General features: G+C 52.5%; 1 protein-coding gene across 1 annotated transcript in view; it reads right to left on the bottom strand.

Moving 5' to 3' along the window:
* CDH1 (cadherin 1) overlaps positions 1-19,291 on the bottom strand; it is a 94,483-nt gene that overhangs the window by 67,535 nt on the left and 7,657 nt on the right. Inside the window, exons 2-3 of the mRNA XM_056136134.1 lie at positions 1,341-1,583; positions 699-813 (exon numbers count right to left, since the gene is read on the bottom strand). Of these exons, the coding sequence (XP_055992109.1) occupies positions 699-813; positions 1,341-1,583 (358 nt within the window). The remainder of the gene's footprint in view (positions 1-698; positions 814-1,340; positions 1,584-19,291) is intronic.

The following is a 19,291-nucleotide window of genomic DNA, read 5'->3' as shown; positions in this document are numbered from 1 at the left end:
GAGAAGAAAGCCCTCAGATAGGAAATCAGGCGCCGGGGGATGGGGGAAGCCAAGCAGGGAGGGAGAGCAGCAGCCTGGCTGGTTCTCACACTCCCAGGGGCAGGTGGAGGGGAACAGAGCTCGCTGGAGAATCCCGATGATCACTCACACAGATATGACCAAAGTACAGTGCGGGAGTGTTCAAGCCCTGACTCAGAGCAGCCGGGCCTTGGAAAAAAAAAAAAAAGAACACGCACACAGCATTTTTTCCTGGATGAATGGAACCTGCATCCGTATTTTCATTTCTAAGAGCAAAAGGCACGGTGTTTGGGAGGAGTGGGGAGGCCCCAACGCGCTCCTGGGCGCACCCAGGAATCGAGACTTCCACTCTCCATCTCCCTCTGGGATGACAGACAGACAGACAGACGGTCCCTAAAGCGGTCGCGACACTGCGGAGGCCTCTAATAAAGCCCTTTATAGCATAATTAACCTGGCCCGGGGAGCCCCGAGACCGCAGACGGCCCCGCGGTAAACTCAGCTCCCGAGGAAATCTGCGCGGATTGCGGCGGGGTGACACCGGAGCCGGGCCGGGAGGGGCCGGGCAGGGCCGGGCCCGGCCGGGCCGCCCAGCCCGGGGCGTGGCCGCGCCGGTTTCGCTCCCCGGGGCGCTCGCACCCTACCCCGCCCAGCCCGGCGCGGACCCCGCGGCGCGCGCTCACCTCGGCCCAGGACGCGGCCCCTCTCCAGGTGTCGCCGGGACACGGTGAACGTGTAGCTCTCGGCGCCGAAGCCGGGACGACAGGGATTGGGCTCCCCGCACAGCCGCGATGGGACCTGGGGGAGGGGAAAGGCACCGGGTCAGGGCGGTTCGAGGGGTCCCCCCGCCTGCCCGCACCGAAACTCGCGGCCGCCAAGCCCCCCAACCCCCCGCCCTCCCGTCGCGTCTAACTCTGCCCAACTCTCCGGTGACTGTGCCGGGAGGCTCCCTCGGTCTAGCGGCCCCAAACGCTCTGAACCGCACCCCCGCCCCCGATCCCGGCGCCCCCGGGTCTATTTGCCGCCTTCCCCTACCCGAAAGGTCCCCTTCTTCCTCCCGACCCCCACCCACCTGGCTCTCCCCCGAGGCGTGGGGCACCGGCTGCCAGTTTCCAACTCCTGCGCGCACACACGCGCGTTCCACAACCCGGTGCCCTGGACCCCCCGCCCCGCGCCCCCAGCTTGGCCGAGGCGCTGCGCCCGCACCGGCTCCCAGCCCCGTCGGTGGACAACGGGCTTCCAGGCCGGTCCGGCCTTCGGACAGAACTTTCCAGCCGGAGCGCGGGGCCGGCACGGGGGGCGGAGACGCCGCGGGCGCGACCTACCTGCAGGAGCAGCAGCCCCAAGAGCGCGGAAAGGCGGCGGCACCGAGGCCCCATGGCGGGCCGGAGGGTCGGTGGGGTGGGCTTGGGTCGCGGCGGGTCGGACAGCGCGCGGCCGCGATTGCAGAGACTCGCAGGTACGGCTTCGGCGGTTCCGGACACCACTGAGTCCGACAGCGCCGCCGCCGCCGCCAGGTGAGCCGCCGAGGCTCCGCCCCCGCCCCGCTGATTGGCTGGGGGGCGCACCTGCGGGCCGCAGCCAATGAGCGGCGCGGGTTCCACTTCGGCGCGGCCAGGGGGCGGGGCAGACAGCCTACGACCCCGCCCCCGCCCCGCACCGACCCGGTGACCAGCTGGCTGGCGATTGGTAGAGTCGGGGGCGCGGGGGCTGAGCTATTCAGGTGGGCTGTAGGTTCGAATACCTGGCCTGCTGCAGGCCTCGGGAAGAACTTGACCCCTTGAACCGTCGTCTGATGTTCTTTCCGGAGGGGCTACACCCGGTACTCTGGACTTACTCCTGGCTCTGCACTCAGGGATCACTCCTGGTTTTAGGTCAGGGGACCATAAAGGGTGATAGGGATCGAATCTGGGTCAGACGCTTGCAAGCAAATTCTCAGGGTGGTGGCGGGCAAGGGACTGAGACCCTGCCCGAGACTGAGGCCAGCAGGTGCCACGGAGCACCGGAAGCCACTCCTTTCTCATTCCAGTTCTTTTCCTCTCTGACATCACCTCGTGGTCCCTACCTGCTCTGGCCCCTAATGTTCTTTTATTTCAAGGTAAGAGTTTTGGGACACACTCAGGGGGCCGGTATCCAGGGGCTAGTCTTTGCTGTCTTCAGGGATCACTTCTGGTGGCACTGATGAACCATGTGTGATTTTGACCTCGTGCAAAGCCTTATCTTCTATGTTACAGCTCTAGATCTACAGCTTTCTTTTCAAGTTGGGATCTTTATGAGTGAATCTGCAAATCAATTCACCTGCAGGACCCATATTTTATTTTTTATTTGGGGGGCCACATTCAGTTATGCTCAGAGCTTACTCCTGGCTCTGTGCTCAGGGATCACAGGGCTTCGGGGATGATATGGGGTCCTGCATATCAACCCTAGTAGTTGGGATTGCTCCTCCAGCCCATGAACTCATTTTTCAAAGCCTCAGCCTCCCCCTTCTTCTAAAGAGGATAATAAGCAATAAGCATAGGTTGTTATTATTATAAGAATAATAATAATATTCTTATAATAATAGCAACCTATGTTGTTGTAACCATTCCATACAATCCATAAAACCAGTGTCTCTGCACCATGGAAGCTGTGAGGGAAGAAATGTGAGGGATAAAAATAGAAGTATTTGGGGCTGGAGCACTAGTATACTAGGTTAGGCATTTGCCTTGCATGTGGCTGACCCGGGCTTGATCCCCGGAATCCCAAATGGTCCCCTGAACAACTGGCCAGGAATAGTTCCTGAGTGCAGAGCCAGGAGTAACCCCTGAGCATCGCTGGGTGTGAACCAAAAAGAAAAAAAAAAGAAGCAACTAATTTAAAAAATAAGAAGCAATAGAGGCTGGAGAGATAGATCCCAGGCATCACACATGGTCCTTTGATCACAGAGCCACGAACTAGCACCCAGCACTGAGTGTGTCCAAGCCCCCCCTCCCCCAAATACCTATAAAAAAATTGGGGGGGTGGGGCCAGGGATGGAACACAAGGTATCACATATATAAAGCATATGCTCTAACACTGTGCTAAATCCTGGCCCCTAAAAATAAACATTGAGTCGTTCCAAAATGAAAAAGAAAGAAAGAAAAACAAACAATAGTAGCAGCTGGACAGTGCAGTGCTGTGCCAGGCTCCGTGCTAAGTATTGATCACTGACTATCTCATCCAGTTACATCTCAAAATAATCAGGGTGGTGGCAGGCAGGGGACTAAGATCCAAAGGACAGGAAGAGGCCAACAGATGACACGGAACACCGGAAGCCTCTCCCTTCTTTCTTATTCCCATTCTTTTCCTCTCTGATCTTCACTCATGGCCCCAGACAGTCTCTGTGGAGCTGCAATCCAACCTGTCCTCTATTTATTTGTTCCAGTTTGGGGACTACATTTGTTGGTGCTCAGGGGCAATTCCTGGCAATCCACTCAGAAGTGACCCCTGGCAATTCTTGGGGGACCATATGCAATGCCAGGAACTTAACTGGGGTCAGTAGAATACAAGACGAACACCCTGGGGCTGGAGCGATAGCACAGCGGACAGCGGATAGGGCGTTTGCCGTGCACACAGCCGACTTGGGTTCGATTTTCAGCGTCCCATATGGTCCCCTGAGCACTGCCAGGAGTGAGCCCTGAGCATCACTGTGTGTGACCCAAAAAGAAAGAAAAATTATTTGGGTAAACAAAGACTAGACATCTAGACATGCTAATAGCTTCCTTCCGGGTCTGATTTCCAGGAACCAGCACTATCTCTGGTTCGGCTACTCTGACAAGAAAACCAGCTTTGCTTTCACTCTATAGCGCCGAGTGAGTCATCCGCTCACTGGTCCCATCCCTCAGCCTTCCCATGGGTCTAGATGGGCCAACAGGAGCAAATCCAAGAAAACCATTGACTAGAGGACTTGGCATCTATGGGCACTGTTCAGTCACCACCTCTTCCTTCTTTGGTGGTTTTTTTTGGTTGGTTTTGGAGCCACTCTGGCAGTGCTCAGAGACGCTTCCTGGCTCTGTGCTTAGGAGTGGTGTAGAGATTTCAAACCAGGGTTAGTTGGATGCAAGACTAGTGCCCCCTACCTGTGTCCTATTTCTCTGGCCCTTCCCCTGCTCTTTGGAAAGAAGCTTCTTTTGCTCTTCCTCTTGGGATTTTCAAACATTTGGGAATTTCAAACATTTCACCCAGAGCCAGAGTGCATTTGCTTGCAGAAGGCTGGCACTGGATTCCTAAGCACCACCATGAGAGTCCCCTGAGCACAGAGCTGGGAGTATCCCCAGAGCCCCACCATGTGTGTGTCCAGTACCCCCTCCCCCCAAAAAAACCAAAAACATTCCACTCAGAGCTACTGGGTGGGTTGCTTTGCCCACGGAGGGAACTTTTTGAACCCCAGAGGAGAGAGATCACCTCAAGACAGGACCGTTTCCGGTCAGCGGGGCCCCACCCCCACTCCCATTGAACGGGTCTCTGAGTGCAGTGCCCAGGGCAGCTGCTTGGCTGCCGGCCTCTAGAACCCCAGGGCTCAGCAGGGAATGGCTCCAGCATTTCCTTTCCCTCGGACAAGATAATGGAAGCACAGAGGCGTTGCCCCAGGGGTGGAGGTCTGTCAGTTATTTATGTTTCTCCCAGTTCTGTAAAAATACATATTTTAAACCAACCCCAGCCCGGGGAGCCTCTTAGACATCAGGGCTTTGCTAGCGTCCAGCCCGACCTTGGAAGCGGTTGGACCCCCGCGTCTCTTCCAGGACTCATTCAATACAAACAGTTTGCGAGATGCGGCACTGCAGACTCTCCAGTGAGAGGCCAGGGGCCGGGCAGGGGATGGGTAGGGCCACGGCTCTGCAGGCGGTGCCTCAGTTTCCCTGACGCGCAGGCTGCATAGAGGGTTCGGGCTCTGCCACCAGCCAGCAGGGCCACAGCGTGATCTCCCTGGATCTCAAGTCTCATCCGCAAAATGGGGCTGTTGAGAGTACTTAACCCGACAGCTCGGTCCATCAGCCCAAGCCATTAGCGGAGGGCTCGGGGCCCGACCTTCCCCTCCCGGTTGGCGCCAAGCCCTAGCCCTGGGGGAGCGCCGGGCCGCAGGCTCGCTTTTCTCCACCACCCTTGCAAATCTCCTAAGTTATCTTGAGCCTTTGCTAGAACTAGGGGGGGGGGGGGGGGAGCGACTTTCAAGTGGTCTGGTTAGGGATTCGACCCTCCCCCGAAATAGCAGTCATTAGCATTTTAAAGGGAAGAGAATGGAAGCTGCTTCCTTCAAAGGCGTGAAAATGTGGGAGCTACTTTGCACTCTCCCGGGGGAAGGGGTGGGGGAGGGGGCCTCACACAGCTTAGGATGTGCTCTTTCTTTTTCTCTGGGGGAGTGGGGGAGGTGGATGGTTGGGTTTGGGGATCCCCAGGGCTTAGCGTTGGTGCCCAAGAAGGGAAGGTCCCGCAGGGGTCCTCTGCAGGAGTTGGGGATCAATCCTGCTGTGCTGGAGGCTAGTCCAGGTTCTGTGCTCTGGGAGAGATTGGGAGGGAACCCAGGTTGCCTGTATGCAAGCAGGCACCTGCACCCCTGGGTTCCGTGAGGGGCTTCCGGAGGGAAGGAGCATCCCTGAGCCCCTAGAGGAGAGATTTCAGATCTAGGAGCTGGGATCTTCCCAAGGTCCCTCCAGCGGGAATGGGGGAGAATTTGGGGTATCCACAGGTAAACGCCCACCAGCCTGATCACACTGGGCAAGATCTGAAGGTTAAAGTAGGTAAAGGGATATTCTTGATAACCTTTCAGTATCAAGGGCTGGAGAGATAGCGCAGCGGGTAGGGCTTTTGCCTTGCAAGCCGCCGACCTGGGTTCGGATTCCTAGCATCCCATATGGTCCCCCGAGTACCACCTGGAGTAACTTCTGAGTGCAGAGCCAGGAGTAATCCCTGTGCATCGCCAGGTGTGACCCAAAAAGAAAAAAAAAAAAACCTTTCAGTATCAATACTGCAAACCACAAAGCCCAAAAAAGAGAGACAGAGACAGACAGAGAAGGGGGTGGGGGTGATGGGAGGGAACCTGGGGACACTGGGGACACTGGTGCTGGGAAAAGTACACTGGTGGAGGGATGTGTGTTGAAATACTGTATAACTAAAATCCAACCATGAACGGCCTTGTAAGGGTCCTTCTCACAATGATTCAATAAAAAAATAATAATAATAATAAAATTTAAAAATAGAAACGCCGGTCAGAGAGATCTTCCCGGAAACAAGAGACCCCCACCACGCAGCAGCCGGGCGGCCCCTTTGGGGTGAGCATTCCAGGTTTCCTTATTGCAGGGTGCGCCTCTGGCAGAGCTTTATTTCTTGGGTGTCCTGGCGACTGAGGCAGCCGGAGTTAATGATTAATCCCCCAGCAGAGCTGCTCCTTTCCTCTCTTAGGCAAAGGGCTTGGGCGGGTGGGGCAGCCCTGGCCCACCGCACCCACCCATCGCGGCTGGGGGGAAGGGCGACGGGGAGGAGGAAGCGGCCGGCCGGGGGATCGCTGGGGCAGCCGCTGGGGCTGTTTATCTGCACCCGGGCCCGGGGCTCGGTGGGCTGCGCCCCCTGCCCGCCAGCAGCCTCGGTCTCCCGCGAGCAAGTTGGGAATGGACCAGGGTGGGGCTGCCGCCCTCTGCGGCTCTGCGGCTCACTGGGGGCCGGGACAGGGTTGCAAACACAAAGGCGATAGTATTAGGATAGTATTAGAATATCCCGTTTCTACTGCCGGCGATCCTTGTTTGTTTGGGTTTGGGGGCCACACCCCGCGATGCTCAGGGTTGACTCTGCACCCAGCGACCACTCCTGGTGGGGTTCAGGGGGACCATGTGGGGTGGGCCACGTGCAGAGCAGACACCCTCCCCGCTGTGCTGCGTGCGAGGTGAGAGCCCCCCTCAGGCTGTGGTGCTCCTGGGTCAGCTCACCAGGTGCAGCGAGGCCTGAGAAGCATTTTAATTTTAATTCGTTCATGAATCTTGCGGTGCCGCGGGTCTCACACAGGCGAGGCAAGTGCTACCCCTCGCTGTGTGACATTTCTGGCCCCTAGAGCAGCATTTACAAAACAAAAGCAGGGGCCGGAGAGAAATCTCTAGAGCCTGCAAGCAAGCTGGAAGCCTGCTTGGCACTGAGTGGGCTCCTGAGTAAGGGAGAAGTGACCCCCTAGCACAGAGATGGGGCTACCCGCTGAGCACCATCGGTATGGCCCCCAAAACAAAAACATACAAGTAAACAACCTAGGAACAAAACCCCAGGGGCGTGGACTGAGGGGGGGCACCTGCCAGCAGGGGTCCTGGGCTCCTCAGCACCACATTGTCCTCTCTGGGAGCACCTGCTAAGAACACCTGTTGTAGCCCCAAAACAAAACCCAAAGCAAAATACCAGGTCAGAGATCATAGAAATAGTAGAGGAGGTTAAGACCCTTTTTTCCAACTCATTAGGCTGCTTGGACCAACCCTGGTTGGATCCCTGGCACGGCTTATAGTTCTCCTAGGACCACCAGGACTCACTCCTGAGCATTGCCCTGAGCACTGGTAGGTGAGCAACTCACCTCCTCAGACCCCAAACCAAACCAAACCAAAACACCAGTTCAGGGGCTGGGGCTGGGGAAATGGTGCAAAGAACTAGAGCATGTGGGTAGGCTGCGTTTGACCCACAATATTGTGGGTCAAAGGACAAGGAAAAGCAGCAATAAAAAACCCATGCGGGGTGGGGGGGGCGAGGCAGAGCAATAGTACAGCAGGTAAGGCATTTGCCTTGTATGTGACCAACCCGGGGTTCAATCCCCGGCATCCCATATAGTCCCCTGAGCACCGCCAGGAGTAATTCCTGAGTACAGAGCCAGGAGTAACCCCTGAGCATTGCAGGTTGTGACCCAAAAAAAACTCCTCCCAAGAAACCCATCAGAGGAAAAAAAATATATATATAATATATATAATATATAATATAAAATATTATGTATATTATATATATATTTTTTAAAAGGGCTGAAGTGATAGTACAGCATGGTTCAATCCCCAGCACCAAGCCAGCCAGGAGTGACCCCTGAGCACAGAGCCAGTATTATGTTCTGAGCACCGAGGTGTGGCCCAAAAACAAAGCAAAAAAAGATAACAACCGACCGACCAGGTCTGCTATTTTTCTGTTTCTTGCAGTTGGTAGTTGACTGAATGCAACTTCATGGTGTCACTTAACATGTTCCTCCATCCCCCGTGTCACACCAACAGGAACTCAGATCTGAGATTTGATTCTGATTCAGTTTGCGAGGCCACACTGCTTCATGAGTGGTACTGACTGCTTCCCAGCATGTAATATCAGGAAGCAGAAATTGCCTAGGTGAGTCATGTTTAGGAAGCTAAGCTTCAGCCCTGTCAGCTGATCCTTCCTTATCAAATTCTCTATCGGCTTCCGCCTCCTGCTCTTGGCCCCAAGACCCATGATATCACTAGGGTAGATGTGTGAATTCAGTTCCGCCTGTGCCAGGCAGTAGGCCCAGCACTGGGGACACAGAAATAAATGAAATATAGCCCTTGCCCTGCAGAAGGTGGTCAGGTATTGAGGGATGCAGACAGGTAAGCGTTCATCCGACTTCATTTGCTACCTGTTGGATGCCAGCAACTGTTACAGTGATGGTTGGGTGATGTAGTGGTAAGTAGCATTTACTGCTCCTCAGAATCTCACCAGGCCTCTGCATTATGGACTTAGAAGCAGAGTCTCCGAGAGGTAGGGATTTGCCCAAGGTAACAAGGTCGAGGCAAAAGAGCTGCCCCATTTGTCCAGAGGAGGCAGCGGAGGTCTAGAAACATCCAGGCTTGGGCACCAAGGGTAAAGTCGATTCCTGTGCAAGAGTTGGTGCTGCTGTGCCCTGATCAGAACAACTTGGCAGACAGGAAGTGCTAAGTAAACATTAACTAATATTCTTTCTATAAGTCTGGAGGCTGGTGCTGGGGCTTTCCCTGAGGGGCGCCCCTGAACTGAGGGTTCCCTCCAGCCTAACTCCCAGGAAAGAGGAGGAGCTGCCGAGAGATAAGGTCCTGCAGGGACTTTCCTCCTCTCTGGGCCAAGGACCCTGTCTCTCCTCCCCTCCAGCAACACAGCCAGTGAAATTCCTCTGTGACAAATTCAAGCAAACGTCAGGCAGGAGCAGCCAAGAGCCTTCTACTTCTTGTCATGCAGATATCTTTTTCTCCTTTAGGGCTTTCTGGTGTGCTGGGGGGGAATCTAACCCGGGAACCTTTGCATGCCAGACATGAGCTCCAGCATTTGAGCTATCCCTTTGGCCCAGTGCCTGGAATCCCTAAAGGAAAGCCCTTGTCCTTTAATTCCCCTTAAAAGGGACTTTGCAGGGCAGGGAGATAGCGCAGAGAGATGGAGCAGGTACGTTGCATGTGGGAGCCCCAGGTTCAGTCCCAGGTGCTGCAGGGGCCCCTAAGCAGAGCCAGGAGTAACACTGGAGCCTATATCAGCTGTGACCCAAAAAGCAAGGCAAAAAGTGGAACTTTGCAGCTAATGCATTTATTTACTTATCTATCCATCGCATTCCAGGAGTGTAAAGAGTTGCCTGTGTGACTTGAAGCAGAGCCTCTTTCCTACTCTCAGTCTCAGTTTCCAGTCTGTAAGATGACTCCATGGCCTGAGAGAATCTTTTCAATTTCTTCTGCCCCTAAAAGCTATGACTTGGGAGGGGTGTGTGTGGGGGGAGGGGGAGCTATGGGGGGGGAATGGCTCAAAGGGCTAGAGCATAGATTTCTGTGTGTTTGTGTGTGTGTGTGTGTGTGTGTGTGTGTATGGTGGTGGTGGTATGTTGGGGTGGGGGGGGGGGGAGGTTATTTAGGTCACACCAGTGGTGCTCAGGATGTAACCTAGCTCTGTGCTCAGGGACCACTCTTGGCTGTACTGCACGGGGTCTATATGTGGTGCTGGAGATCAAACCATGCCTTGCTTGCAGGAGGTCTAGGGGTCAGTCTCAACGGTCCCTGAGCACCACAAGAAGGGACCAGGAGTAACCCCTGAGCACCCCTCTGGATATGACAGAGAATTTAAAAAAAAAAGGCAAAATGAAACAAAACAGAAGTACAATAGGCCAACATAGGCCAGCATGCAGGGGGAGCCTTTTCTCAGATGAAGATTTGCCAGGGCTGACCCATCATGTCCTGCAAACTGCCACTGGGATCTTAACAGAGTGAGCCCCACACGCAGTGAGCAGTGATAGACTGTGTGCCCCTGCATGTACATGCATGTGTGCAGGTATGTGTGCACTTGCTGTATGCACGGGGATGTGCATCTGTACACACATGCATGTGCATGTATATGTGAGGGCTCACCTACTCCAGCATCCATGGAATGGGCATATCTTGGTCTCTCTAGGCTCAAGGGCTCTCAGCAGTGAGTGTGGAAGTTCCGTGGGCGGAGATGAAACTCTCTGTGTGTGTGTGTGTGTGTGTGTGTGTGTAGAGTAGAATTTCATTAGGCAAAGACAGGGCGAGGCCTGAGTCATAAACCTCAGAGCAGGGCAAAGAGCAGGACCTGAAGTAAGACAGAGTCCAGGCTGGAGTGATAATGTAGAGGGGAGGGTACCTGCCTTGCACGCGGCCAACCTGGGTTCCAAACCTGGCATCCCATATGGTACCCCAAGCCTGCCAGGAGTGATCCCTGAGCACAAAGCCAGGAGTAAAACCTGAGCACTGCTGGTTGTGTTCCCCTCCAAACAAAACAAAGGCTCTAGAGTCCACTCTGAAGATGAGGGTGGCCCATATTTTTCTCCAACTATTCGGGCCCCACTCATCCACCCGCATATCAACTCATCATCCACCCATCTATCCATCCATCCACCATCCACCCACCCATCCACCCACCCTTCCATTCCATTCACCCATTGACCCACCCACCTTTCCATCCATCCACCATCCACTCACACATCCGGTCATCCATTTACACATATCAGACACCCATCCGTCCATCTAATCATCATCCATCCATCCATTCACTCAAACACCAATCCATCCATCTATTCACTCATCCATCCACCCACTCACTCATCAATCTGCCCACCCATCCATGTGTATCTACCCACCCATCCATCCATTAACCTATTCATGCATCTACTATAACCACAGTCCACCTACCTAATCAAACATGCATACATCCATTCACCATCCACCAATCTGTCCAATCACCCATTCACCCATCCCTCCCTTCAGTACACACCTCAGCATGTGCTGGATTGTTCTGTTGCTGAGGGAGGTGTCTCCTGACTTCAGAGAGATCCGCCTGGTGAATGAGCAGCCAAGGGAACAGGTGTTTATGATACCAGGGTACAGGCAAGGATATTAATATTTAACAGCTGGTAGAATCCAAACACCAGGCCAATGAAATAAAGCCAACCACAAATGCCAGTGCAGGCATCAGATGCCTACAGAGCCCTGAGCTACTCTTTTGGTTGCTGGGTGGTACTGAGGCAGGATGGGGTGCAGGGGAGTGGCTGGGAGGGTGGGAAGCACTTGAGAACCTCCGGGAAGCATTTAACCAAGTGAGAAAAAAAATTCAGGTTAGGGATTTCTGCTTAACGTTCTGTTTAACGTTCATTGATTTAAAGAAGGCCTTTGATTCTGTTGAGACGGAAGCGGTCATTGAAGCCCTAGCCAATCAGGGCATTCAAGCCCAATACATCAAGATCCTCTGTGAGCTGTATCGCGGATTCACTACCAGGATCTCACCATTCTACAAAGAAGTGATCGTTGATGTCAAGAGAGGGGTTCGGCAGGGTGATACCATTTCACCGAAACTCTTCAGTGCCACCCTCGAGAACATCATGTGACGACTGGAATGGGAAGGAATGGGAGTGAAGATAGATGCTCGGCTGCTACACCACCTCCGCTTTGCTGATGACATTGTTTTAATAACACCAAACATCAGCCAAGCGGCACAAATGCTGGCTGACTTTGACCGTGAGTGTGGAAAGGTAGGACTACAGCTGAATCTTACGAAGACAATGTTTATGAGAAACAGCCTCGTTCCTGACGCCCCATTCGCTCTCAACGGGACGACCATCTCCGAATGCAACAACTATGTGTACCTAGGTCGAGAAGTCAACATGACAAATGACCTGGCACCCGAGCTGCGCAGGAGGAAGAGAGCGGCTTGGAACGCCTTCAAGAACGTCGAGGAAATAGCTAAGAGGACGAAGAACCTCCGGCTCCGGGCACATCTCTTTGATTCCACTGTTCTTCCTGCATTAACATATGCCTCAGAGACCTGGGCCCTACGCAAACAGGATGAGAACGCTATTCAGGTCTCCCAAAGAAGAATAGAAAGAGCTATGCTTGGAATATCACGTTTCACTCAAATGAGAGAAAGAATCCAGAGTTCTGACATCCGTCAATGATCAAGAATCAGGGACGCCATCTCATTTGTCAAGGTGTCAAAAATCAGATGGGCTGGTCACATAATGAGATTTAAAAACGACTGCTGGACTAGAGCTGTTACTGACTGGATTCCACGGGATGTCAAAAGACCGCGTGGCCGCCCACCTACCAGACGGTCAGACTTCTTCGTCAAGATCATGAATGATCGGTTTGAGGCTCTTCATGTTCCCAGAGCGAACAGATGCCATTGGGCTACACTAGCACGCGACAGGGACAAATGGAGACGTTACTGGCGCCCGCTCGAGCAAATCGACGACTAACGGGAAGTTAAGTGATTAAGTGAATGGATTTCTGCACTGAGAGATAGTATAGAATGCTTGCTTTGCATGAAGCTGACCCTGGAAGGTCTACCGAGTATCACCAGGACTGATCCCTGAGCACAGAATCAGGCGTCGGTAAACCCTGAATACCTTTAGCCACCTAGCCACTGCCTTCCCCCACTTGATCACTTGACATCTCGTTACTCATCGATTTGCTGGAGAGGGCACCAGTAATGTTTCCATTCATCCCTGTCGCACACTAGTGTAGCCCAACGGTGTCTGCTTGCTCCAGGAACATGAAGAGCCTCAAACTGTTCATTCAGAAAAAAAAGGGGGGGCTGGAGCAATAGCACAGCGGCTAGGGCGTTTGCCTTGCACGCGGCCAACCCGGGTTCAATTCCCAGCATCCCATAGGGTCCCCTGAGCACCACTAGGAGTAATTCCTGAGTGCAGAGCCAGGAGTAACCCCTGTGCATTGCCAGGTGTGACCCAAAAAGCCAAAAAAAAAAAGTTCATTCAGGGTCTTGATGAAGAAGTCTGACCATCTTGTAGGTAGGCGGCCACACGATCTTTTGACATAAATACAATAGGTCTCATTTCTTCCCCCACTAAAAAAAAAAAAAAAGCCAAAAACACTGACAGTTAAAACAAACAACAACAAACTAGGGACCAGAGCCATAGTGTAGCAGGTAGTACATTTGTCTTGAATGCAGCTGACCTGGGTAGTCTGATCTCCAGCCCACCAGGAGTGATCCCTGAGCACAGAGCCAGGAGCAAGCCACACCCCAAAAGCAAACAAACAAAAAGATTCTAAAAAACAAAAATAAAACCCTGGGGTCAGATGGGTAGATAGCACAGCAGGTAGGGTGTTTTCTTTGCATGTGGCCAACCTGGTTTTATTCCCTGGCACCCCATATGGTACCCCGAGCCCACCAGAAGTGATACCTGAGCACAGAGTCAGGTATGGTATATCCCCACAAAAAAAAAAAAAAAACTGTTGTGTGCAGAACTGTAGTGGGATTAGGGTCAGGTCCTGAGGGTGTCAGATGGATGCCGGGGTCCATCGGGCATGGTACTGCCCACAGACATGGCCCCCAGCACGTGAAAATTAAAAACAAAAGGCAAGCAAGAGTGGTTTCTGCTCTTTCCTCTCAGGAGGGCGAGGGGGGCCAAGGATTAGACGAAGGAACACCTGAGAAGCGCTAAGCACTTCTAAATGCTTTGTCAGGAACATCGCGGATATAAATATTATTGTTCTTCTAGCTTCATGGGTGGGCTGCCTGCCCAGGGACCAGCAGAGCTCATCTCCCCCAACTTGGGGCTATTCCCAGCTCTGTGTTGGGAGGCTCGTGCTGTGGATGGGAGGGGAGCCTTGTGCTGTTGGGCACCCAGCATGTAAAGAGTGGGTGCACTCAGCTTTTTTGTTTTTTGCTTTTTGGGTTACACCTGGTGATGCACAGGGGTTATTTCTGGCTCATGCACTCAGGAATTACTCCTGGAGGTGCTCGGGGGACCATATGGGATGCTGGGACTTGAACCCGGGTCAGCCGCATGCAAGGCAAACGCCCTACCCTCGGTGCTTTCGCTTCAGCCCCAGCTCTTTATTTAGTATTTTTTTGGGGGGAACGGGAGTGGGAAGACATACCTGCCAGCTCACAGGAGTTACTCCATTCGGGAATTCCTCCTGCTGGGAATGGGGGTGACACCTGGAGCCACCGCATGCAAGGCAAGTGCCTATCTGTTAGACTATCTCGGGACTCCTTTGTGTTTTGACTTTTTTTCTTTTGCTTTTATTTTGGGTCACACTAAAGAAATAAGTGACTGAACTGCTCCAGGCAGGCACAAGGAACCGGGGCCGTTGAAATAGACCAATTTTGGGGCTGGAGCAATAGCACAGCAGGTAGGGCGTTTGCCTTGCACGCAGCCGACCCAACATCGACCGAACTTGGATTCCCAGCATCCCATATGGTCCCCTGAGCACCGCCAGGAGTAATTCCTGAGTGCAGAGCCAGGAGTAACCCCTGTGCATTGCCAGGTGTGACCCAAAAAGAAAAAAACAACAATTTTACCATAAGAAAGAAATCAGGAAGATGGTGCATGCTACAGTAACTTAGAGCTATAAATGCAATTCCAAGAACCTCAGGACACACAACATTTTTTAATTTTTAAAAATAAAATAAAACCCCTTCACATGCTGCAGTCTGGGCTTCCTCAGTCAGCGATGACTCCCAGGCATGGAAAATTGAAATACTGGTTTTGGGGCCACACCTCTGGTGGTGCTCAGGCCTTACCTTACTCCTGGCTCTGAACCCAAGACTCACTCCTGGTAGGCTCGGTGGACCACCTTCTGGGATGCCAGGAATTGAACCCAAGTCAGCCAAGCACAAGGCAAGTACCCCCCTGCTATGCTAGCACTCTGGCCCCATGAAAGACTTTGTTTTTTTAACTTTTTATTGAATCACTGTGAGATAGACCCTTACAAAGCCGTTCATGATTGGATTTCATCCATACAGTGTTCCAACACCCATCCCTCCACCAGTGTACAGTTCCCAGCACCAGTGTCCCCAGGTTCCCTCCCATCACCCTTCATCCCCCGACCCTGCCTGCCTCTATGGCAGGTACTTTTCTTCTTTCGTAGTCTCTGTCTCTCTCTCCTTTTGGGCATTGTGGTTTTCAGTATTGGTACTGAAAGGTTATCAAGAATACCCCTTTACAGGGGCTGAAGCAATAGTACGGTGGGTAGGGCATTTGCCTTGCACACAGCTGACCCGGGTTCGATTCCCAGCATCCCATATGGTCCCCTGAGCACCACCAGGAGTAATTCCTGAGTGTAGAGCCAGGAATAATCCTTGTGCATCACCCAGTGTGACCCAAAAAGCAAAAAAAAAAAAAAAAAAAAAAAAAAAAAAAAAAGATGGGGCTGGAGCAATAGCACAGTGGGTAGGGCGTTTGCCTTGCACGCAGCCGACCCAGGTTTGATTCCCAGCATCTCATATAGTCCCCTGAGCACTGCCAGGAGTAATTTCTGAGTGCAGAGGCAGGAGTGACCCCTGAGCATTGCTAGGTCTGACCCAAAAAGAATAAAAACAAGACAAAAAAAAAAGAAAGAAAAAAGAATATCCCTTTCCCTACTTTTAACCTTCAGATCTTGTCCACCCTGATCATTCCCAGATATTATTGTCCTACTGGTCTCTTCTCTATCTGACCTACCTTCAGCCCACCCCCCCACACACACACTTGTGGTTAGTTCAACTATTGACCAGTCCTCCTAATCTCTCTATTTTCTGGCCATGGATATTAGTCTTCTAATATATATATATACATATATATATATATTATATCTCACAGATGAATGATGAATGCAGTCATTCTATATCTGTCCCTTTCCTTCTGATTCATTTCACTCAGCACGATACTCTCCATGTCCATTCACTCATAGGCAAATTTCATTACTTTATTTTTCCTAACAGCTGCATAGTATTCCATTGTGTACATGTGCCATAGTCTCTTTATCCATTCGGAAAGACTGCTTTTTAAAATACCCCTTGTACCTCAGAGACAGAGAATGACTTGCTTTTGCTGTGTCTGTGATCAACACCGCACACTAGACGTCATCAGTGGACAGTGCTGACCAGGCTGCACTGAAGCTTGAAAGGTCCTTGTGTGCTTGTCTCCTTATGCGTTTGTTTACCTCATTCTTGGTGCTAGACCCTGGCTGCAGGCAGGAGGTCAACGATGTCAATCTGACTGGCTTTAGAGTCCACACCCCACATTGTTCAGGGGTTACTCCAGGCCCAGCCTTGCCCAGACTGCCAGGGCTCTGCACAGCCAGCCACTCCTCTTTCGCTTTGTTTTAACCTTTGTTTCCCCATTAGGAGGGGAGTGACACACAGCGGTAGGGCATTTGCCTTGAGCGCAGCCAGCCCGACCAAGCTGGGTTCGATTCCTCCGCCCCTCTCTGAGAGCCTGGCAAGTTATCGAGAGTATTCAGTATGCCAAACACAGTAACAAGAAGTCTCACAATGGAGACATTACTGGGCCCACTCGAGCAAATCGATGAACAGCGGGAGGGCAGTTTCCCCATTAGGAAATTAAAGTAGGGGGCTGAAGAGATAGTTCAGTGGGTCGGGTACTTTCCTTGCATGCAGCCAAACTGAGTTCAATCCCTGGCAACCCCCTGAGCACTGCCAGGAGTGACCCCTGAACACAAAGACAGGAGTAAATCTTCTGCACGGCTGGGTGTGGCATCAAAACTGTCCCCATAGGGGGCCAGAGTGATAACAGCTGGAAGGGCGTTTGCCTTGCATGCAGCTGACCTGGGTTCAATTCCCAGCATCCCATATGGTCCCCCAAGCACCGCCAGGAGGAACCCCTGAGCATTGCTGGACCCAAAACAAACAAACAGAAAACAACCCCAAAACCAAAAATCTCTCCCCCCAGCTACAACTATTTCCCTCTCCAAAGGTGAGAATTCTGAATTGGGACTCAAAACCCTCCCTCCCTCCCTATTCTAGCTGAGTAATGCATATTATTACTCACCAGCTGGGCAGCTCAGCTCAACAGGCCTGTTCGTGGCTGTGTAGTATTTCTCTGCTGCCAGCAGTAATGAAGCAAACTTCCTTCCTCATAGGATTGGGCTTTTGCCAGTTTGTTTTATGATCTGGGTTTATTCTTTTCATTTGGCTTTGGTTTTGGGGTCACACTCAGCGATACTTAAGGATATATGGCAGTGCTTGGGGGAACCATATGGGATGCTGAGGATCGAACCCAGGTCAGCAACGTGCAGGGCGAGAGCCCCGCCTGCTATAGCATAGCTCCAGCTTCATGGGTTCGTTTTTTATAAATAATATGATGAGGAAATCCTCTCCTTACATAGGCACAACGCGGAGCATTTATAGGCAGAGCTTGAAGATCCGCGTCTGCTGGTAGAATTACTGGACCTGATGGCGCTGGGTGAAGGGTTAGGTGCATATTTCAGATTTTTCAACCATCTAGCGGTGCCCACCAGCAAGGAGGTGGCGGGCTTTGAGAGGGCTGGAGGTAGGGATCTTTTGTTTCTAAAACCTCCAGAGGTTATTCATCCACAGAGTGTGTTAATGATTCCCAGGGCCTGCTTGAGGGGCAGCAGGAAATGGGGGTGGCCTCAGGGTCAGGGGAGAACAACGAGTCTTTGTTGAAACGCTAGTCACCCAGAAGGCTTTCTTAGCACAGAACTTGGCCCTGCATTTCAGCCGGCCACTCCCTGAAGACATGGTGGGGGGAATCAGGCAGAGGAGGGGGGGATCTCCGGGGGTCAGATGAGCAGGGGTAGAGGGTGTGCACTGAACTAGGTGCTGCAGAAAAGTGCTGGGCACGCGGCCAGACAGCGCCCTCCGATGCCCGCTCTCCCCTCCTGGAAGCTGGTCCCCAGCTGGGGGCTGATAGGCTGAGCCTGGGTTGTTTGGGCTCGGGGTGAGTCAGGGTGAGTGCTGGAAATGCTCTCTGGCCCTTCGTGTTTCCTTAGGTTTGGGGACCACACTTGGTGGCCATGGGGGTGGAACTACTCCTGTCTCTGTGCCAGGGGATGCCGGCCTCACACATGCAAAGCAAATGTTCTGTCTCCCTTCCTGCGCACTGATTTGTTTGGGGGAACATACCTGATCTGGTGTAGTGGCCACTCCTAGCAATGCCTTGAACCGGGCCTCCCGCATGTAAAAAGCGCTAGCACCAAGCTAGCACTCCGGCCCCTTGATGGGTCACTGCTTTGTTTGTCTGTTTGTTCGTTTGTTGAGAGTGGTACAAATCACCCCTCTATCTTTTTGATTTAATTTTTTTGGGGGGTCTCACCCGGTGATGCTCAGAGGTCACTCCTGGCTCTGCACTCAGGAATTACTCCTAGCAGTGCATGGCATGCCAGGGATTGAACCGAAGTCAGCCCTGTGCAAGGCAAATGCCCTACCCACTGTGCTATCAGTCCGGGACCTCTGGCTCATTGTTAAGTCACCTGACCTCAGGGTGACTCTGATGGGGGAGATGGAGAATAAAGAGGCATTTGCAGGGCTAGAGATGAAACTGAGTGATAGAGCCTGTGTTCAGATGTGTGAGACCCTAGGTTCAACTCCTGGGCACCACAAGAAATAAAGAGGGGGCCAGAGAGATAGCACAATGGGTAGGACGCTAGCTTGCACATGGCTGACCTGAGTTGGATCCCGGCAATCCATATGGTCCCCCAAGGGTCACCAGGAGTAATCCCTGAGTGCAGAACCAGGAGAAAACCCTGAGCATTGACAGGTGTAACTGAGAAACTTAATAAAATAAATAAATAAAGGTGTTTACAGTTTAACCTAACGGTGCCTTAATACTAAAGAAAGTCTCAGAGGGAGACCAGAGATAGTACAGCGGGTAAGGTACTTGTCTTGCACACAGCCAGACCAGCTTCAGTTGAACCAAATCGGGTTCAATCCCTGGCACCCCAAACCCCACCAAGAGTGGTCCCTGTACTCAGAGCCAACAGTAAGTAACAAACAACAAGAAAGAAACCCTCTCAGGAGAGTGGCCAATTCTGGAAGACTTCCTGAAAGAGGTGACATCACCACAGGAATC

Source organism: Sorex fumeus, unplaced genomic scaffold (assembly GCF_029834395.1).
Source record: "Sorex fumeus unplaced genomic scaffold, SorFum_2.1 ptg000122l, whole genome shotgun sequence".
NCBI classification, from domain to species: Eukaryota; Metazoa; Chordata; class Mammalia; order Eulipotyphla; family Soricidae; genus Sorex; species Sorex fumeus.
Note: the sequence above shows the minus strand (reverse complement) of the source record. Positions and strands in the feature narration are given on the sequence as shown.